The 22,550-nt window shown below is 49.0% G+C and overlaps 1 protein-coding gene across 4 annotated transcripts in view; it reads right to left on the reverse strand.

The window, feature by feature from the left end:
• The window catches only part of RADIL (Rap associating with DIL domain), a 74,761-nt gene that overhangs the window by 41,913 nt on the left and 10,298 nt on the right, over positions 1–22,550 (reverse strand). Inside the window, exons 1-3 of one of the 4 annotated variants that reach the window (XM_044980096.1) lie at positions 22,389–22,519; positions 18,171–18,729; positions 2,293–2,609 (exon numbers count right to left, since the gene is read on the reverse strand). In XM_044980096.1, the coding sequence (XP_044836031.1) occupies positions 2,293–2,609; positions 18,171–18,720 (867 nt within the window). In that variant the 5' untranslated portion in view covers positions 18,721–18,729; positions 22,389–22,519. Of the gene's footprint in view, positions 1–2,292; positions 2,610–3,724; positions 4,027–4,117; positions 4,574–18,170; positions 18,730–22,388; positions 22,520–22,550 lie in introns of those variants that run through there. The other 3 variants (XM_044980095.1, XM_044980097.1, XM_044980098.1) reach the window with 3 other exon arrangements.

Raw genomic sequence — 22,550 nt, forward strand, 5'->3', positions numbered from 1 at the left:
TCGGAGCAATCAGCACGCAGTGGCTCAATTTCCACTGCAACTGCTATGTTACTCTACTGTGACTATCGCCTTAATACATGGACCTGCTAATACATTTGGTACTGTTACACAAATAACTGAGCAACCTGTGTCCATCCCACTTAACTACAGCTGGGGAGGGAGGTTATATAATTCCTCTGAAATTGGATAGCTACTCCAGGATAATGAGTGCCAATAATTAACATCAAAGATTAGCAGCGCCTTTCGGGTATATGGATGCAGAATGAGTGAACTACTGTTCCCAGGATGCATTGCAAAGGGAGCAAACAGCTGGAGGTAGGGTGACCAGGGACAGTCCTGATTTTTGGGTCTTTTTCTTATATAGGCTTTTATTACCCGCCACCCCCTGTCCCTATTTTTCACACTTGCTGTCTGGTCACCCTAGCTGGAGATCTGCTGACCTGCCCCAAGATATCTGGTATCATCTGCTAGTTTTCAAACAGTAAGGGGCATTCACTTCATTGACGCTTACCACTTGTACATGACTAACAGAGCATGCAGTCATACACATCCACCCTCCAGATACAGTTGGTCAACTCTCAGGATGGTTCTGGCCATCAGCACACTCTCACGTTAACTCAAATGAGTTCTTGTATCACTAATCACTGTGCTATAAAAACACTGGTCAGTGTCACTCCATAACCGGAACAGGGACATTCTGGAATTCAGACATAAATGGAGTGTCACTCTCTCCAAGGTCACAATCAGTGGGTTTCACTTGCTCTTTGTACCACTTTTTTCTTTCCCACCTTCCACTCTCATTTCTCTTCTCAGACTACAAAAAGGGGCGGCTAAGACAAAATCATACAGGACCTAAGTCTGCCCTCATTTACACAAGTGCATCCGTCACTGACTTCCACGTGTGAGGACAGAGCAGGACCCATTCTCTCTTGCACTGGCAGTGGGATCTAGTGGTCAGAACTGGGGATAGGGAACCCGAACACCAAGGCTCTGTTCCTGACTTTTCCACTCACTTGCTCTGCAACAAAGGGCAGCTCACTTAACTACTCAGTGCCTCAGTTTCCCTATCTGTAAAATGGGGATAACAAGAGTTGTTGTTCTAGAGGATCGCAGTGCACCCTGTAGTAAGCAGAAGTAGCACAATACCAGCTGGCAAGGACTATAAGATCTGTGTTACCACAGAACAGAACACGAAATCTTAGCAAACTCTGCCATTCAACCATTGACAAACCAGCTGGAAGACGAGTCCTACTCACTGCCAGTACTCAAAGTGAATGCTGGGTTTGGGGAGTGGTTGAAATTTCCCACATGACCCATCTACGTATCACCTTTGAGGGGTGTTAAATTGGCACAGACGATGACAGAGCAGCTTCAGAGGTAACACCCCATGGAAGCGAATGGAGGCAGCTTGGAGCTCCCGGTCATTGCAGGCTGCCTGGCTGCAGACTCAGGCAGACGGCACTGCGTGGGCCAACAGTAGGAAGGTTTTCGTCACACGCATGAAGGCTTTTGTTTGAAAATCATGAGATCTTAAATTCTGCAAGGAAAGTTCCCTGATCACCCCTGGCGAGTTGCTTTGCCAAGCCCCAGCGGTATTTATTATGCTGCCCTACGGCGCACTATTCAGTGCAGCGGCTTTGCACTGCACTCACCATGTGAATGTGCTTTATGGGACATTCCCAAAGGGAAACCCAGCATATTCTGGGTAGACCTTAATGTCAGGCTGCCTGTGCCCACCCCATCCTTACTCCTGGGCTCTGATGCAAGCAGGACTTGGCTGACCTGAGCAGCTGACGCTCACGCTTGTCCCTGCCTGCTCTAAATCGCAGGTCCCGCCAGGGCTCCAAAGAGACGCAGCTTGCAGAGGAGCCAAGGACAATGCTCCAAACAAGCAGCAGCCTTTGCAGCAAAGTCAAGAGACAAGACATCTGCTTCAATATTGTTTGAGAAAACTCAACTCTCTCTCAAACCCCCGGCAGAGGCAAGCCAACACTGCAGTCAGCCTGAGTGCCTCCCGGGGCTATTAGCAGAAGCTAGTTCTTTCCCTCAGCATCCCTGTGCCAGGATCCCTTGGGGCAGGGGATGTAGCAGCCCACTCTCCGAGCATGTCTCTGGACTCCAGGAGAGGAGCAAATGCCACGCCATAAAGCATCTTAGGGTCTGAACACCCATACCTCCCCACGGGACCTAGGGCACCTGCTGGGACTGCCAGGAGCTGGCATGGGCTGTAGAGGGAGCGCACAGACAGTCAATGTCAGTAAAGCCTCACAGAGTGGACGGCTGGGTGCTTACATGCTGGTAGCTGTAGCCCTGCAGGAGTAGGAGGTGAGGGGACTGGTAGAGGGAGTACCGCACGCTGCTGCCGTTCCGCTCCGCAGTGGGGGCCTGCTGCTCATCCCTGGAGCTCTCCAGGCCGCGGATGGTCTCGGGCAGCGTGGAGTAATGTCTCTTGAGCTGCTCCTCCTCCGGCGAGCCCACGTGACTGAGACTGGTCTCGCTCACGCTGCGTCGGAGGGTGGGTGGCGTGGAGTGTCGCTTGCATCCCGTCAGCAGGGTCATGGTGCCCTTCGCACGGTTCTTCTGCAGCTTCCGAGCCTGGGCATTGATGCCTAAGGACGAGAGCAGCGTTCAGTGCTGGGGTATGCAAAGAGCTTTCCTGTCTTTTCGCCCTGTGCCAGTCCTGCTTGGGGAATAACAAAAGTGAGTGTTGGCCCTGGGACCAACGTCAAGCCAGCAACTGAGCCAGCCACGCCCCAGATACCAAAGTGTGGGCTCTTTGAACAGGGCTTTCGCTGCCTAGGCCTGGCTTCACCCTGCCAAACAAGGGCCTTGGAGATCTCTCTGTCTATCAATTCTTGGGCCACCATTTTATCTCTGGACACTCCTTCATCACTGCCCAAACTCATGCCTTCTAGTCAGGAAGGAGATGGAGCCATAAGATTGCCCTAGCATAGCAAAGACATGTTCCCAGACATTGCACAAACTGCCTTTACATCCTGCCTCTACCCCCCTGGTCAGACTCTGCCTAGAACCTGCTGTCACCTGCCCCAGGATCACAGGGCATTGAAAATCCTAATGTCCCCTAGAACCTGGGGCTGCAGTTGGACTATATCATTTGCCATCTCCAAGCCAGCGGGCCAGCACATTTAAACCCATCATAAATAGAAGCATCACGTGTGAGACTCTGAACAGCAGAGGAGCTTCTTAAGAAAGGACCCTTAGTCATATTCTGTCTGGAGATGAAAACTCCAGCATCTTCTCACAGCTTTGGCCAGCAGAGGATTAGCAAAATGTTGTTTAAAGCTCCTGGAAACTCACACAACGTTCAGGAACCAGGAGGGGAAAGCAACGTTCTCCCTCCAAAACAAATGAGCCCAACCCCCACCACTAATCCCCACTGTTTCCTGAGCAAAGCAGCTGGACCCGTAGAACTGACCGTTTTTAAGGGCTAGACACTAGCTCTTGGAAGCAAATACAAACAAGTTTCATGCCAACTTCACCCTGCTAATCAATGAGAGTAACTTCCCAGCCCCACCCCCATTCCATCCACAAAATAGTCTCTTGAAATATCCTCCCCACCTTACTTGGGAGCAGCCAGGATCCATCTCAAATCTGCAGCATCTTTCTACCAGCTGGCCGGAGCCACCCAGGGTGGAAAATACCTTGATCGAAAACAAACAAAGGCCAGAATGCAGAGTGACAGCCCTGGGGCTTCATTCCTTACCATGCAGCTAGGGTCCACTGAGGGTCCTGCGCCCTGCACCATTGGCTAAGTGCACCTGGTTGTGAGTGGGTGTGAGTGCTGACTGCCAGGACCTACAGACTGCAGTGAAGAGCCAGTGCCTGCCTGCCTGCCTGCTGCAGAGCAGAGCTGTAATTAAGTTCACAAGCATCAATTCGGGAGAGCTGTCAGGAAGACAAATGGGCGCTAGAGCTAGTGTATAAATAGGACCAAACGGCCAAACCCAAACCCATCCTGCTCAGCCTGACTCGATTCCCCACTGCAGAAACGAGCCAGTGTGCCAAAGTCCCTCTCTATGCTGGAAACATCACTGATTGGGCGCGAGTTCTGGAAAAGAAAAACAGAAGTTGTGAATGCTGTTTGGAATCCTCAGACCTTTCATCCGGGGTCCCAAGGAGCAGAAAGGTCGGCTGCACGCTCATCCGTTGATTAACATGGGAGGCGAATAAACGGGTCTCGAAAATTCTGTTTCTGGATTAATGCAACAGCAGAATTTAATTTAAAGCAACAACAGAGTTGTTAAAACAAAGAGCAAGAATCCCCATCTTCTGGATTCCTCCTGCAGTTTTCTATGGGCTGTTGGACCACACGCCAGACATCTGCAGAACACAGGCTCTCCCCAGCAGGGACTCAGTCAAACTCCAGCTCACACAGGGAGACACCAACCATATCCCTCTGTTCAGAACGGAGCAGCCCTCTGAACTGGAAAGGCAAGCTCAGCAGTCGGCTGCTTAAAGGGACACTCTCGAGGTTAGCCCCAAAATGCCACCTTCCTTATTTGGTGAGGAACTGACTCTGGGTTCTGAAGCACATTTTTTGTTTGTTTGTTTTGAGACTATCGCTCCTTTGCTGGGAAAATGAAGTAGATGAGGGCGGGGGAGAAATAAGCCCTACTGTTTACATGCCTTAGGATTAGGACAGGGGATGGCCGCACAGCCTAGAGAGTTCTGAAACACGGCCCGCTGCCATCTCAGATCAGGATGGGGCAGCGCATGTCAGGACGTGGCCTCCATAAGCTGTGCTTCCGTACTGGAACAGGTGCAGGGAAGAGCTACTAGGATGATCCGAGGAATGGAAACCTACCTTCTGAGAGGTGACTCAAGGACCTCGGCTTCTTTAGCCTAACCAAAAGAAAGCTGAAGGGAAATATGACTGCGCCCTATAAATACATCAGAGGGATAAATACCAGGGAGGAAGAGGAGTTAAGTTTAAGTTAAGCACCAATGTGGACACAAGAACAAATGGCTATAAACTGGCCATCAGGAAGTTTAGGCTTGAAATTAGACGAAGGTTTCTAACCATCAGAGGAGGGAAGCTGTGGAACAGGGGCAAAAAACCTAACTGGCTTCATAGACTCATAGACTTTAAGGTCAGAAGGGACCATTATGATTATCTAGTCTGACCTCCTGCACAACGCAGGCCACAGAATCTCACCCACCCACTCCTGTAACAAACCCCTAACCTATGTCTGAGTTATTGAAGTCCTCAAATCGGGGTTTAAAGACCTCAAGGTGCAGAGAATCCTCCAGCAAGTGACCCGTGCCCCATGCTGCAGAGGAAGGCGAAAAACCTCCAGGGCCTCTGCCAATCTGCCCTGGAGGAAAATTCCTTCCCGACCCCAAATATGGCGATCAGTTAAACCCTGAGCATGTGGGCAAGACTCACCAGCCAGCACCCAGGAAAGAATTCTCTGTAGTAACTCAGATCCCATCCCATCTCACATCCCATCATAGACCACTGGGCATACTTACCTGCTGATAATCAAAGATCAGTTCCCAAAATTAGGCTGTCCCATCATACCATCCCCTCCATAAACTTATCAAGCTAGACTGAGCTTGATTCGTTTATGGAGAGGGTGGTATGTGATGAGACTGCCTACAATGGCATGTGGCCCGTCAGTGACTGCTAGCAGCAAATATCTCCAAAGGCTGGTGATGGGACACTAGACAAGGAGGGATCTGAGTCACAACAGAGAATTCTTTCCCAGGTGTCTGGCTAGTGGGTCTTGCCCACAGGCTCAGGGTATAATTCAGTGGTCCCCAAACTTTTCAGGGTCACCCCCTCCCTTATCCCTGTCTATGTGCCCCCCAGGAGCCAGGACCACGGCTTGGGGGAGGACGGGGAACTCGGACAGGGGCAAGGGGGCCAAGGCTGGGGCCATGGCCGGAGGCAGGTCTGGGGCCAGGACCAGGAACGGAGCCGCAGCCAGGGGCCGAGGCTGGGGCCAGAAGCAGCCTGGGCAGGGGCCGAGTCTGGAGGCGGGCCTGGACCTGGGACCAGAGCCAGGGCTGGGGCTGGGAGTGGGGTTGGGAGCCAGTACTGCAGCTGGGGACAGAGCAGGGCTGGGTGGCGCTCCCTCTGCACCCCCCATGAGGGCTCACCCAGGCCTGCTATGCTCCCCTCCACCCCCGAATGTTCCTCCATGTCCCCCTGGGGGGGCACCCCACAGTTTGGGGACCACTGGTCTAACTGATCCCATATTTGGGGTTGGGAAGGAATTTCCCCCCGCGTCAGATTGGTAAAGATCCTGGAGGTATTTCACCTTCCTCTACAGCATGGGGCACGGGTCACTTGCAGACTTAAACAAGTGGAGTCTCTAACTTGAAGTCTTTAAACCATGATTTGAGGATGTCAGTTACTCAGCCAGAGGTTAGGGGTCTATTACAGGAGTGGGTGGGTGAGGTTCTGTGGCCTGTGATGTGCAGGAGGTCAGACTAGATGATCATGACGGTCCCTTTCTAACCTTAAAGTCTAGAGTCTATAATAATTGCAATCTGGCAACTGGCCAATGCAGCCGCTCAGCTGGGCAAACTGTGGATGCCTTTGCCTTAGGACTGCACAGAAAACAATATTTCATGCTTTTGTGGATCTACAGCAGACACTTCACTAACAAACCAGTCTCCGAGCTCTGCTGGCATCACCCAGGATGCCAAGACTGCTGCACAAAAAAGGAAGCATATAAGAACGGGTGGGGGCAGTTAAAAAGAAAAACAGCTGAGAAAGGAATGCTATTTTCCAGTTTCTCAGAGGGTAGAACAAGGAACTATTGAGAACCTATGAAACATTCAACCCTGTGCAGCAGTATTAGGGATTTTATACTGTGTAGGTTGCAGACACAAAACGACATTAGCACACGGGAGTAAGAGCAATATTCTATCCAGCAGAGGCATCACCCATCAATGTAATGCGTTAGGATACAGACAATACTTTGGGATCCTCAGAGGGAAGGTACAGTAGAAACTCAAAGTGCTTTATAAACAGGACTCCCCTGAACAGTAAGTGTTATCCCCAGTTTATAGAGGAGGAAGTGCAGGCACAAAGAGGTGACGTGTTTACCCAGGACGCTCATGAGGGAGCCTGGATTAGAACCCATCTTCCCTAGCGCCAGGACACCCTCACCTAGAAGGCTCAGCTCCCTAGACAAATGGAGAGAACGAACAAACAAAACATAAAAAATACTTGATTGCATCTCTGTGATGTGTGAAACAGCATGGGAGCCCTCTCCTGGCATGTGTACAGAAATGTGGCGGAGAAATATTGTCTTGCTGTCCGGAGTCCCAACTCTTAGCCCACTGTGAGGTTTTCTAGCCAGCGAGCAGAAGAGGAGACATTACACCTCCAAGGATAAGTTAAGCCCCTTTCTTGCATTATCCCTTCAGGGCATCCTTTGCCCCACATGAGATCACCAGTTCTGCACTCCCCATCTTAGGCCGTATCCCTGCTATTGGCCAGGAGTGGATTGGCGGCAGCACTCTCATTCGGGTCGGATTTGTGGTTCCCCTGCGCGCCCTATCCTGAGCAGCACTTTTTACCTTGCTCTTATACATCCATCACTCGGCACCTGGGCAGTGCAGGAGCCAACCCTCTGTCTGGCTTTCTCTTCTCCCCAGGGATACAAGCCGGCAGGCCTGGCTCTGGAGAAAACCAACTGCCTCTTTTCTGTTTAACCAAGAGCTGCTCTTGTGGGGTCAGGCTGTGAAAAGGGGGCCTGGGAGAGATTACAATCTGCCTGCCTGAATGATTCCACACGCACACACCCCACAACCAGAGACATGAATGTTCAGAGTTTTCTTATCTAGAGGAAAGGAAGCTTCTGTATTTACTTTGTGTAGCAAAATCAACTAGGAAAAAGCTGCTTTTTGCTCTAGATAGAGCCTCTGTCACAGGCTCTGTTCTAACTCCTGAGCCACGAGGGAAAGATAAACACAGCTCTTTTCCTGAACGTAACAAAGTCCTTCTATAACTGGGTTATTTTTCTAACCCTCTGGTACTGTTCCCCTACTCCCTTGGTATGACAGGCATCTCAAGGGCACCAGGCTCAGGGGAGCGCCTGGCAGTTTGCTTTTATATACCACACGAAAACACAGATTCTCGGGAGCGAGGGGGTCTGAAAGCCCAACGTGTGCGTTAGGGCTTTTGGACAGGGCAAAGGATCATGACCTGGACTAACGACAGCATTGAACCTTCTGCAGCACTTTTCATCTTCAGAGCACTGAACAGAAGCTCAATATGGCCAACACTTGCAATGCTATTGTGACAGCTAAGGTTTTATTTAAAGCCCCAGCTCCTAGGAAATCAAGCGATTTCCTGAGAATCTGAGCTTTCTAGCCCTCCTGGTTGCAGAGGGAAGCTTGAAAACATAACCCGAGTGTGCCCTAGTGGCTCCAAAACCAGAAGCAAAGAAAACAAACCCAACATTTATTACAGTGGGTTTTTTTTAAATCTCATGGGCTTTTTGGAGCCCAACTCAGGAGTTTTGAAAGTTTGGAGCTGGCAATACTGCGCTTGTTTATTCTCTCTCAAAACAATCTGGTGCGGTACACAAGCATCATCCCCTTTTATAGACTGGGAAACTGGCACACACAAGTCCTGATTTTCAAGTGTGCTGAGTCCTTGCGGCTCACACTGACTTCAACTGGAGTTGAGAGTGGTTGGCCCCTTCTGAGGCTATGTCTGTGCTACAGTGGCACAGATACAGCGCTGTAGCGTAGATACTCTCTACATTGATGGCAGGGGGGTTTCCATCGATGCAATTAATCCATCTCTCCAGGAGGTGGTAGCTACACATACACAATTCTTTCATCGATGTAGCCACATCTACCCTGGGAATTACATTGACCTAACTATGGTTCCTCCTGGGGGTATTCTGTGCCACATGGGAGCCACTCTGGATCCCCAGTGGTGTTAATGCTTTTGAACGATCTGTACTAGGCCAGGAGACAGAGACTATTTCACTTGGAGAAGGCCCTTACTCTGTGCCTTTGTCACCTCAAGACTAGATTTCTGCACTACGCTCTCCATGGGTCTATACTTCATATCGAACCAGAAGCTGAAGCTGGTGCAGAATGTATCACTTATTACATTGCGCTTCCCAACGGTAGCGCATGACGCCTGTGCTCCATGATAGACACTGGCTGCCTATAGCTTTCCAAACTGCATTTAAAAGTTAATCTTGACCTACAAAGCCCTAACTGGCCTGGGGCCTTGCTGCCTGAGAGATCACCTCACTCTTCTGGCCAAACAGCTGCAGTCAGCAGAGACACTCCAGCTGGATCAGCCTTGATGTGAAAGAGACAAGGGACTGGCAGTAGAGCCTTCGGCTTTGAATCAAGCTTTGCCCAAGTGTCTTGGCCTTCCAGGCACCCTGCGTGGCAGTGAGTGAGCTGCTGCTGCAGAGAGTAGGGTTGATGGGGGGTAGATTTGCGGGGAGTTACCTGCTCTTTTTTATAGAGAGTTCAGCTTTGTTGGCCATCAGGGGATGGAGCTGATATTTAATTCTATTATTTTTAAGGGCTTGTCTACACAAGTAGTTATTCAGGGGCAGCTATTCTGAAATCACTTCACACATGGACACATTTATTCTGGAATAACAGTGTTTTTTTCCAAATTAGCTTAGTCAGGGGCATGCACAGGGGGGGGGGGGCAAGCAGGGGCATGCCCCCCAGTAATCGGCAAGGGCACAGAACTGCTCCAGCCCCAGGGCTGTGGCAGGGAAAGCGAGCTCCGCCGGCCCCGGGGCTGCTGTTGGGTCACAGAGCTCCTCTGGCCTCGGGGCCGCAGAATGTGCCCGTCCAAAAGCCGTCCATTTTTTAAATTCCTGCGCACACCTCTGAGCTTAGTCAACTTTGTTGTCACATAGGTCAACCGTTGTGGAAGCAGAGTGTGTTAGACAGCCGAGACAGCAGGGGGCACTCAGTGATGTTTTCAGCGGGCACAGCAAGTATGTTTTTTTTTTTTAATTTGTCAGTGATGGGTTAATGTGGGGTTTAAAAAAAATAGGAGAAATTCAGAATCCCAAGGAAATTCTTCCCTCGTAATAGCATGTTATGGTAAATCAAAGCTTGAGCCTAAAGACTACTTGACACCATCCCTTTAAATATAATAGGCTTATCCCTAAATCTCCCAAGGTGTGTGTAAGTAAGAAAGGTCGGTGGGAGCTAAACCCTCAGGAAAGGTTTGAAAACGGAGCTGGTTGCAAGAAGGCAAATATGTGTAACCAGACAAGCATGGCAATGTGAATCCATGTCCCACTGGTTGTTTCCAGTTCTCATCTGCACCTTGGGCGGTGTTCCCTAAATCCTTCTCTGTTAGTCAGCTCCCAGGCACTCAGTCAGCTGCCTTTCGGGCTGGTCTCTGGCAAAGAAGGAATGATAGAAGACAGGAGACTTGAGGGCTAAAGGCAACGTAAGACATTATCCCAGTGGTAAAACAGAGCTTTACAACCTGGGCGCTAATTAGTGGCTTGAATGGTGAACAACTCCCTCCCACCACAGTGGGAAGCAGCTAATAAACTAATTAGGATAATGGATAACCGAATAGATAAAACTCTTAAGCTATCTGCTAGGTCACAGACTGAACCAGAGCCTATTCTACACACTAGTAGCTCAGCAGAGGGGGAGTTGCCAGCTGCCCTTGGAAGGTGTGTGGGGCGGGCATGCTTGTGTCTATATACGCAGTGACACGGCAGCGTGTGACCAAAGGCAGCAGATGCGTTGTCCACACAAACCCACCCTCCCATCCTTTAAAGACTGGCCCAACAATTTATTCATCACCTATACACCTTGAAAGCATCGCAGCATGGGTCTGCTTTGCTGCATGTCCCTGAACTACAGACCATTGCTTACAGGAGTCTGGGGGACGCAAATCGCATCATTCTGGGACCTAAGCTTTCCCTTCCACTCCCTAAGCCTGCTCCCTCCAGGAGAGAAAAGTGATGTGGTTTTCATCCTTGGGCAAAGGACGGCTAACACAAGCAGATGCTCCAAATCTAATGCCAGAGATGAATCAGCAGGGGGTATTCATGCAGCACACTAATGTCACAACACATATTTTTTTGACATGCTAAATGCCGCCAGCCAGAGGTCAAAGCAGCTTCCAGCACCACAGCTCTCCCACCGTGGTGTCATGCAAATCTTCCCATTAAAAATAATGAACATGGGACATCCTAGTGTCGTAGCAGTTTTCAGAATGGAGAGAAGCAAATTGTGGTGTCCCCGGGGGTCTGTACTGGGACCAGTCCTGTTCAATATATTCATAAATGATCTGGAAAAAGGGGTAAACAGTGAGGTGGCAAAATTTGCAGATGATACAAAACTACTCAAGATCGTTAAGTCCAAAAGAGACCGTAAAGAGTTACAAAGGGATCTCACAAAACTGGGTGACTGGGCAACAAAATGGCAGATGAAATTCAATGCTGATAGCTGCAAAGTAATGCACAAAGGATTTCTGGTTCCAGCCTCTTATGATGGGCATGCGGAGAAAAGTGTGCTCAATGAGGGACAGTGCCCTGATAGCATTTAGCAAGGAGGACCAGTGGACATGCCTTTTGGGAAGGAGGCAGTCATAAGCAGGTGGAATGGGAGGAGCATCTTGGCACATCAAGGATGTCGAAGCAATTTAAAAAAAAATAAATTCACAACTACAAATGTTGTCCCAGGTTCCTGCCTCCCTTGTGTATGTTTAGAGCAAAATAAGTGAGTCACCAAGGAAAACACAAGCTTATCTCATGTGAACGTGAAATGTCATGCACAGGACTGGGAGAGGAGCCAAATGAACATCGGCAGTGAGAGGGCTTTAGAGGATAGGAGTGGGGCTGCTACTGCTGCCTGGCTCTCACTATCAGAGGGGTAGCCGTGTTAGTCTGGATCTGTAAAAGCAGCAAAGAATCCTGTGGCACCTTATAGACTAACTGACGTTTTGCAGTATGAGCTTTCGTGGGTGAATACCCACTTCTTCGGACGCAAGACTCTCACTAGATCTCCAGACGCAGCTTAGCACATCTGGAACATGATGCAATGTTAGTAACGAGAAGGTTGGCTCAAGAAGCTAGACAGCCTGTGTTACTAGCAAGCAGAAAATCTGCACTCAGATCCCATGCTGGAGTTCCTTGTTTCCTGACTGGGAGAGGACTGCATGTGTTACAGAAGAAGTTTGCTCACTTCCCAGTAAGCCTCATGTTATGGGACAAATTCTCTGCTGGCATAAATTGATGTGGTGTGGTGCCCCGGACTTCACTGGACACAGCGGCGGCTCCAGGCACCAGCGCTCCAAGCGCGTGCCTGGGGTGGCAAGCCGTAGGGGGCACCCTGCCAGTCCCTGCGAGGGCGGCAGTCAGGCAGCCTTCAGCGGCTTGCCTGTGGGAGGTCCGCCGGTCCCGCGGATTCAGCGGCAATTCGGTGGCGGGTACGCTGAAGCCGCGGGACCGGGGACCTCCCACAGGCGTGCCGCCAAAGGCTGCCTGACTGCCGTGCTTGGGGCGGCAGAAAAGCTAGAGCCGCCCCTGACTGGACCTGTGCCAATTTACACCAACAAAGAATTTGGCCCTCTATCAGTAGCAGGGTTAAATGAGTTCACGCACTAGTCCTGGCTACTGCTTGGCGACTGGAAAGTAGGAGGACAAGTGGAACCAAAACCCCCATCCGACCCAGATTTCCTAACCTAGCCCCATCCTCCAGATCCTTCTCAGGAGTGTCCCAGATTGCAGGTGTCTGAGATGGAGCCACATGGCAGTTGTGGGTTAGGGACACTTGGAGGGAGAACAGAGAGACAAAAAATAACTGTGAACACAAATCAAGAGGTCTGCTTTGGCCAGTTAAACAGGGCCTGCCGGGAGGATAATCAGCAAAGTGTGCCATTTTACAGCCGATCTCATGGAGTCAAGACACTCATCACTACGTTTCAGCTATTTGATTGGCTCCACTGCATTTTCCGCGTGTGAAAGGATGACCATTCTAGATCACGAGTGGGGGGAAATCGATGGCCTGGACCTCAGCGGAAGTCCCCTGTCAGACACAGCCACCAACTGCGGTATCATGAGCCCATCTGTCCGACGCCATGGGAGACCTCTAGTGACTCGGAGAATTAGGGCCAGTCTGTCCAGGTGGCAGGTCCAGGGGATGCTTTGTTCGAGCATTCTATTTCCCCTCCAGCATCTTGGCTTTAAATTCTAGCCCCTACTCCCAAGACATCTCGTCACAGCACAATTCCTGATCCGAGGGGGAGGAGTTTCCTCCAAGACTTCACTGCTGTTGTGCAACGGCTGGCAAGGGGACATGAGCAAATAAACCAGCAGCTGAATGCTACTCCTGGATCTTCCAGCCTCGAGCCCAGGTCTCCAAAGCAGCAGCAAGATGAGCCTGTCGCCTTCCCAAGGCTTTAGCCTTGTGAATGGCTTCCCGTTAGTTCCCATGCTCCCTCTCGCTCTCTCTTGCATCTTTCACATAAGCCAAGCAACATTACAAACAACCTCCTCGTAACGCCCTGCCACCCCCACAGACTGTACATTAATCGCGCCTGCCTTTATCTCCATGCTGGGAACACCGGGCACAGCCCTCTCTCTGCATGGCATCCCTTCCAAACACCGCCGCCTGAGGAGACCTGGAACAAGTTCCAGCACTCCCTCGCTCCCTCACTCCTGACGCAGAGCAGCTGCAACCTGGGGCTCTGGGAAAAGAAGAAACTGGTAGCCATGGAAGAGGTGGTACTGGCCATGGGGAAAACACAGCAGCAAACAGCTCGGCCTTGAGCTTGGGACACAGACCTGGGAGATTTCATTCACAAAGCAAAGCAGAGCAACTTTCGCCTGGGCTCCCTTACAGGGCCTGGAAGGGAGAACTCAGGCATTTTGACCAATGCTCTCTTTGGCAATAAAGCAAACGCAGATTCTAATAGATGACCTATCGGGCTGTGCATTATGATTATCACGTCTGCCCTCAACATGGTGCCTTATACAGTGCCTTGAGATACCTCAGGTACCACAAGCCATGTGGTAAAAACACACGTCCCTGTCTATTTTAACTGCTCCTACTCTCCTGTCTCTGCCCTGGATGAAAGCCAGGCTGTCTGACATGCCACTCCAACACTGACCACAGGACGTAGGCGGATAAGTATTGTCTTTATTTTAGCACTGGGCTCTTTATGTGACACTGTTCCTAAATACCAGCCTCCTGGGAAAGATTTAACTAGTCTCAGCCCTGCCTCTGCCCTGAAGGAAGCTCAGAGGGGAATTAACCCTGGATTCGGAAAAGAGAAGAACCTGGAGGCTGGAGCAATGAAAATAAAACAAACCAAGCTGCCTTCAGACTCGTGACAATGACCTGAGCGATTTAATCTGAGCTTGGAATTTCAGGGTTGCAATTTTAACAAACCATTGGTGGTGAAGAACTGATGGTAGCTTAAAAAAATTTAAGCTAAGGTGCAACCTAGACACAGTTTCCCTCATGTTTTCCTCAGCAAAGCTGCAAGCTCCTTCAGGCAATGCAGATAGTTCATGAACCATGGCACTATTTTGTTTGTGGAGTTGTAAAGCATTCATACACACTGTCTGCCTAGCCATGGCATCCCTTACTTATTTCCAGTTGGCAAGAAGTTCTCTGCGTCCTGAATTCCAACGGCAAGGCAGCTAGAGAAGCATGTCTATAGCTATGCTGCTTCAAAGCTAGGCACTGGCTGCACGGAATAGTATGAAAGCTTAAAAGCACCAATCTGTGTCCCGATTTTGCAATGGAGCAGACCCCTACAATCCACGTGAAGCCCCATTGTCTTTCATGGGGCTCTCTGTAGGGGCAGGGGTCCTCCCACGTGAACCCAGTTGCAAGACGTGCCTTACATGGTTGTTACACAAGACAGCCAAAACCTCCCATCCGTATGGTTTGATTTTGCAGGCAGGCACGTGGTAAATGAGCTGCATCCCAAGGACACACTGGCAGCTGTGTATCCTCCCTTTTGTGTGCTTGGTTTCCCAGCTCGGTTATCCTGTTTCCTTTTAAAAGGGGAGATAACATGGATTAAGACTTGCTTAAAGACTGCCAAAGAAACAGTATCCTGAGATTCTGGAAAGACTGGCCTCTACCTATTCAGAGAGAATGGACTCCTGCCATGGCGATACTGCTGCTAGGAAAGGACTGCATTTATAGCACCACGCAACACTTACGGGTTTCCTGAAACATGGGAACCTTCCCAGGACTATACAGAAGCCGAGCAATGCGTCCTGAAACACCTGCACCTCACGGTGAAGCGAATAGCCGCCTGCTTCCCTCTGAATTTCCTTTACTCATTCAGTTTGGGCCCGATCCAACTTCAGTTAAAACCAATGGAAAGCGTCCCAATTCCCTTCAGCAGTGGATGCAGCGGGCTGTTAATTCCTTCTCCGTTCGCAGTTACAGCAGCGGTTCTCAACCTGGAGCCCGCGAGTTGCTTACGGCCCAATCAGCACATAGCTGCGGCCTATGTGATATCCTCAGGGCCGTACAGGTACTATTTATTGTGTGGGTGCCGTCCACATAACACATAGAGAGCTGCATATGCAGCCCACAATGGTATATAGGTTGAGAACCACTGGGTTATAGATTTTGCTATCATCCGCAGTATCCCACGCGTACGATTAAAGCGGTGGAAATATAGCTAGGTACTTATAGGTACCTCCATGGTACCTGAGCAGCAATGCTTGGTGGTGAGGATATCATCTCTCGCCTCTTATGAAGAGGGATGGACTTTGCCACCTGGCTAACCGGATTCTTCACAATACACTGGTATAACTGCCACTCTCTTCTGAGAGCCACCCACTTCATTTTTTAAAAACAAAAATGGGCTTGGATAGAAACCTCACATAACACCAAGCCTGGAAGTCCATCCGGCCGTGCTTCTGTACCCAGACCAAACTATCATGGATTCCTATAGGTACAATGAAGAGCTACCAGCACATACGATGCCAATTCTGCTTCCAATTACATCTCTGCCACCTCACTCAGTTCAGTCAGCCTGCATACGTGCACACTCAGCCCCTGGCTAATAGGACTGTGTTTGGACTCACCATTAACCCTCTCCTTAGCACCTCTCCCCATAACATAACATCCTGCTGGGGTAACAGTGACAATAACAGGAAATTATATCATATCTCCTCTGCAAAAGCAGCTGTGAGAATTGCAGACAGAGAAGATACCAACCAAGCATTAGAATCCATCCTGTATCTCTTAGTCAGAGCAATCTCTGATGACGTGGGGTCAGGTACTCCGACGCTCCAGTGATCCAGAGTATTACAGTACGAGTTTGATTTTAACCCCCGGCAGGGGGTGTTCATTCAGGAAGGGAAAGCAGAACTTCATTACATTGCCTTGGGGTCTTTTACAAACCCACTGATTCACAATTAATCTCCACTGTCCACCCGTGGGCCGCAGAGAGCCATGGACAATAATGTAGAGTATATTTTGGCCCACACTGGTTTTCTCTCATTATCTCTTTATTTCATTTCATTGCTCCTAAAATTCGCTACGGATCTCCCGCCATTGCAGATATCCTGCTGGAACGGTAATGGAATCAGCTAAGTGCTCGACTTGCAGGTTCAGGTTTTTCCCCTGATAAAGATAAAGCCTATTTGGGAATGGAGGAGAGGGGAGGCAGGGAACTCAGCCAATCGCAAAACAGTCTGCATGCTCCCAAATGGCATCATAATGTAATTTAACTATGATCGGAGGGACAGAAAACAAGCACAGTCTAAAATGCTGACACACAATTTAAAGGTGAGATTCAGCATTGCCATAGAATCATAGAGACACAGGGTTGGAAGGGACCTCAAGAGGTCATCTAGTCCAGGCCCCCATGCCGAGGCAAGACTAAGTATACCTCGACCATCCCTGACAGGAGTTTGTCTAACCTTTTCTTAATACCTCCAAAACGGGGATTCCACAGCCTCCCACGTTACCTGTTCCAGTGTTTAACTATCCTTAAAGTTAGAACGTTTTTCCTCATATCCTAATGAGTTCAGTTCCTCTGGGTCAAACCCTAGGCCCTGTGCCAAGCCTAAGAGAATCCTCAGCATAAGACAGGGTCCCCCAGGCTCCTATGGCGGTTACTGTAGCCTCCAGGCTACAGCTGGCTCTGTGGCAGCTGTGCCTATGCCCTACACTGATGCCCCTTAGTCGTGGATTCACTGGTCATGTCCCACCATTAGGACTCCCCTTGCATGGTACTGTAGAGAAAGCTTGCAGAACACAACTCTGGGTCCCATAGAAGGAGCGGAACCCCTAAAACTGATAGCCTGCCCTCTTGGACAGTGGAAATTTACTGATTCCTCTACCTATCAGGCCTTCTGGACCCCCAGGGGGATGGGCACCTGAACTGGCACCTCTGTAAGGGCCTTTGACAAAGCCCAGAGTGCACCAGATTGCAACTGTTTCTGGGCAGAGACACAATATCACATTGCAGTATTATATAAACTATCGCTAGCTCAGGAAAGATCTACAATGCTCCCAGGGCCGGATCCTCAGCTGCTTGTAAAGTGTCATAGCTTCACTGATGTGAAGAAAAACGGGGGTGGGAAGTAATAAAGTGGATTAATGCTAATGCCACCATGGCCATTTACACACGCTGAGGATAACAGAGCTAGGCCTCACGTGTCGGGGGTAGCCGTGTTAGTCTGTATCCACAAAAACAACAAGGAGGCCGGTGGCTCCTTAAAGACTAACAGATTTATTTGAGCATAAGCTTTCGTGGGTAAAAAACCCACTTCTTCAGATGCATGGAGTGAAAATTACAGATACAGGCATAAATATACTGACACATGAAGAGAAGGGAGTTACCTCACAAGTGGAGAACCAGTGTTGACAGGGCCAATTCAATCAGGGTGGATGTGGTCCACTCCCAATAATTGATGAGGAGGTGTCGATACCAAGAGGGTTTTTTACCCACAAAAGCTTATGCCCAAATGAATCTGTTAGTCTTTAAGGTGCCACTGGAGAGCTAGGCCTGTTTACATCAGCTAAGGATCTGCACTCAATGTCTAAAATATGAGATTCGGTGCCCCCTACAGGCGATGAGACCATCACTGGTCTGGCACAAGATGGGGCAACTCGTCCACTTTAAGAGCCGAGAGCTCATCCTAAGGCCCTCGCTCAGTTCAGCATTTATGCGTAGCTCTCTGCTAGTCTCTTACCTGCCGTGATCGTGTCTACGTCCCTCGCAGCCAGCTCCTCCACCTCAGATCTCTTCCGCAGCTCCAAACGCCGGGAGAACCCTTCCTTGGGCTTCCATAGGTCCTGAATCAGAAGGGGCTTCTCATTATCACTGAGGACTCGCAACCCTTCCGTTTGCCACTGCTTCTCAGAGCCGCTGAACATCCCAATGACATCACACAGCACATAGTGGCCGGCGTCCACCTTGCTCAGCCCATAGCGCTCCAGCGCCTCCTTCACCAGCTCCCGTGCACTTGAGCTCCCCGTGGCAAGGACGCTCTTGTAGTTGGTGCCCGCGCAGATGTTGCCCCCAAATATCTTCAGAACCCCAGGGGCTGAAACCTGAGTGGAAAGTTCAGCTGGGTCGTCGCTGCTTGCAAGGGGGAAAGCCGACACTGAGCTGCGGTCCTTATAGCTCAGCGTCCGGTACAAGACCTGAGAGAATATCTGGCTCTGACGCTTGAGCTTGTTTTTGGAAGGTGGGGACATGGCGGACGAAGATCCATAGAACATAGTGGGTGAGGTCGTCATGGGACACAGCTGCAGAGTGAACAGAAACAGAAAAGGCAAATCAGCATTTTAAAGCCCTGAGGGGAAACGGATAATAGCAAGCACATGAGCAGAAACCTTCAAACAAACTGGAGCAGGAGTGACTCCAAGATCCCATGCCTGGACTGTGGCCCAGAGGGGACATGTGGTCTTCTCTAGAATGGCAAGAAGAGTGCAGGAATGATGCTACGAGTTTACATGTGTGACAAGGACAGCAGGAGCCAAATTTATCCATCATCCCTGAAATCAGTGGAATTACCCCAGAGATTAATTTGTCCCTAGGAATTTGTTCTGGAGCTATACCAAGCATCCTCAGTTTATAGATCAATGGATCCCCAGTTTCTAGATCAATGGCTACCCAAGCGCATGCTTCCCTTCAGATGTTCTCGGGGTGAGAGAAAAGCAAAGCCCAGCAGTTTCGTTACACTAAGAACACAAGAGGAGATTGTGACATAGGCTCATTGGTGCCAATTGGCAAAGGGTTTACTGTTCTTTACAACCAACTCCTGTTTTAGACCTGACACACTCACTACACATAATACACCGCTTTCATGGTATTTATCCATGAAGGGTAGCATGTGTGAAAGCTTTTAATTTATCGATGCTCATAATCATTGTGAGATGTGTATCTGGGTGATATTTAAGGAGTAATGTGAAAATTTTGGCCTTAGGATCTTGGAGTGAAAGTGAGTCACCAGGGAACTGTGACATATAATCCCTGGCTAGCCGATCGCATAATGTATTGCTCAATTGTCCACTGGTGCACCAAGCAAGAAAAGTCAATGGAAAACCACAAAAGACAAACTAACCATCAAAACGACTTGGAAGGGGAAAGGAACAGCAAGACAGTGAAGGGATCGCCTTGTCTGTGAATAAAGACAAAAGACTGACGCAGTATATCGCGAGGTGGAGAAAGACACGCTGGATGCATTCACTGAGGAGCCTTGAGGAGCAGAGAGTAGCTCCTTGTGGCTAGCAAATGCTGCAGAAGACTGAACTTTGGGGTAAGAATCTCCTTTATTAGACAGGAAAGGTAACTGTTAATAAGCGTAGGTCCTAGTTTGCATTTTATATGCAACCATTTGTTTCCATCACTCACACTTGTTCTACTTGAAACTCTAGTCTTTCCTAAATATACTCCCTTTTCTTTTACTATAATTGAACTCAAGTGCTGTGTGTGATACAGGAGCGGTAGGCTAAGGTAAAACTGGTAAACTGCGGAACACTGTTCTGCTGGGAAGAGAGGATCTGGGATTTCGGTGGTATCCAGAGATCAGGGGCTGAATACTGCAGGGAGACACTTTGAAGGGAGTCAGTGGCTAGGGTGAATCTATTGTCAACCCTCAGGGCAAAGGCGGGGCTTGAGAGGCTGACAAGCTGGTTGTGTTACGGAGCTAATACCCAGCTGGCAAAGGCAAGACTCCCTTGTGCTGGAGGCGGGTGGCAATACTGTGACTCTCAGCCCTGCGTGCCCCGAGAAGCATCACAGAGACCTTCTCGGTTAGTAGCCAAGGTCTCAGGAGTCCCATTCACTTACAAGTTATGAATCAATTCAACTTTTAAAGGTGAAATGCAAAGCTCAGGTGAAAATTAAGATAAGCCCGCAGCTCTCTGCTGAATGTCCCTGCTAACCAAGAGGCAGCAGGCCCTAGAAAAAACAAGTTGTGATTAACCTTTCTAAAAAGTTCTCTCCCCTCCACCCCACCAAATCTTCTGGTACTTCCTGGTTCACTAAGGATATTCCAAAGTGCATTATTCTGTAGCATCACTGACACCACTTCCCGATGCAACCAAAGGACAAATGAAATCCTTGTTGTATCAGCTATTCTCCAGTGTTCCCAAACGAGGGCTGCCTGCATTATCAGACCAGGACACGGTGATGTGTGGCAGACTGGGAGGTACCTCACAGGAAAATTTCTTTGCTGAATGCTTGCTATGGCCAGTTAGGGGAGGAATTTGGCACAGATTTTCTGGGCTTGTCTACATTTCAGTTTAGATTTTGCAGCTCTACTTTTAAATAAAAGATTTATTTTTAAAATCACATTCTCACATTAGGACTCGAGTGAGATCTGGCAAGAGACATCTGGCAAGAGAAAAGCATCTTATGCATCTACATCAAGGCTAAGCACAGCTAGAAATATCCTAACGTGCTGATCCTAACTTTATGAATCACCCTACGGTAGGTGGACAAATCAGGATCAGTCTCTGTTAGGCCAGCGATGTGAATTTTTCCCCTCCAAGAACCTCTCACCCATTCACATAGACTATTGTTTAAAAATCTGGATACATATTGTTATATAAATTATCAGCTTTAAACCAACAGCTGATTTATAACATGATCATTCCTACTAAGGCATACTGTGACAATCCGGATGCATGAATGGACACACAATTGCAACTGTGAGTATGTGAGTTACTGCCTGACACATGCTTCCCTAGATTTAAGAGATTTCAGTAAAAGTCCCAACAACATTTTGTAGCTAAATAGCTTAATGATGCCAAGAACGAATGTATCAAGGGCAAGCATGGAAGAAGCATTTGTTCCACTGGACACAAGGCAGAAGTTGGAATTTTATTTGTCTCCACACTCCTCCTACTTGACCTACACTCTGAGATAGCGTGTGACATTACTGCTGGAGAAAGGTGCCGGGCTGACAGCCCTGGAAACTGCAGGCTTCTCTTTATCCCAAAATAGGTACAGCACAGACAGCCTCAGGGCAAGCTTCCTCCACCCTACTACTGTGCATCAAACCTAAGAGGGAGGTATCACCTATATCCCCCATTCAGTCCCTGGCCTTTGCTGAGGCTGTCAACAACACTCTCAAGCAGGGCCAGTTGTGACGGCCCTATGGGTGTAATGTGGACACTTGGAACCTGTGCCCGTGAAGCTCATTTTGCTGCAGACACTGAGCAGACATCAGATAGTGACTAAGCGAGGTTGTTACTAGTATCCTGGACTGGACGTGAAATGGCAGCCTACAGGCGAAAGGTCCTACAGAGACAATTAGCACTGCTGTTATATTATCACTACTACTTTGCACTCTCGGGAGCGTTTCCATTCAAGGATCTCGTAACCCTCCCTCTGAGGCAGACATCAATCATCATCACTAACCACAGTTAGCACCTATATAGAGCACATCTCCTCTGCAGACCTCAGAGCACTTTACAAAGATGGCGAGGCCTCATTTTCCCTCTTTTATTAATACTGTACTAAAGTGGCTCTCAACCTTTCCAGATGACTGTACCCCTTTCAGGAGTCTGGTTTGTCTTGTGTACCCCGAAGTTTCACCTCACTTAAAAACTACTTGGCTTACAAAACCAGACACAAAAATACAGAAGTGTCACAGCTCATTATTACTGAAAAATTGCTGACTTTCTCATTTTTACCATATAATTATAAAATAAATCAACTGGAATATAAATATTGTACTTCCATTTCAGTGTACAGTACATAGAGCAGTATAAACAAGTCATTGTCTGTATGAAATTTTAGTCTGTACTGACTTTGCTAGTGCTTTTTGTGGAGCCTGTTGTAAATCTAGGAAAATGTTTAGATGAGTTGGTGCACCTCCACGTCCCCACGGGAGTATGTGTACCCCTGGTTGAGAACCACTGTTGTAATAGAGGCAAAGAGAGGCCAGGAGACTTACCTAAATTCATACAATAAATCAGCAGCAGAGTAGGGTTGAGACTGAGACATGTGCCCAATCTACAGGGCCACTTCGCCTCCCGTAGACGATGCTATTTCCGTGAGGTCTTTCAGAATATCCAAGAAGAGCCCTAACATTATCAGAAAGATCCTCTGTCAGCAC

Source organism: Mauremys mutica, chromosome 11 (assembly GCF_020497125.1).
Source record: "Mauremys mutica isolate MM-2020 ecotype Southern chromosome 11, ASM2049712v1, whole genome shotgun sequence".
Lineage (NCBI taxonomy): Eukaryota > Metazoa > Chordata > Testudines > Geoemydidae > Mauremys > Mauremys mutica.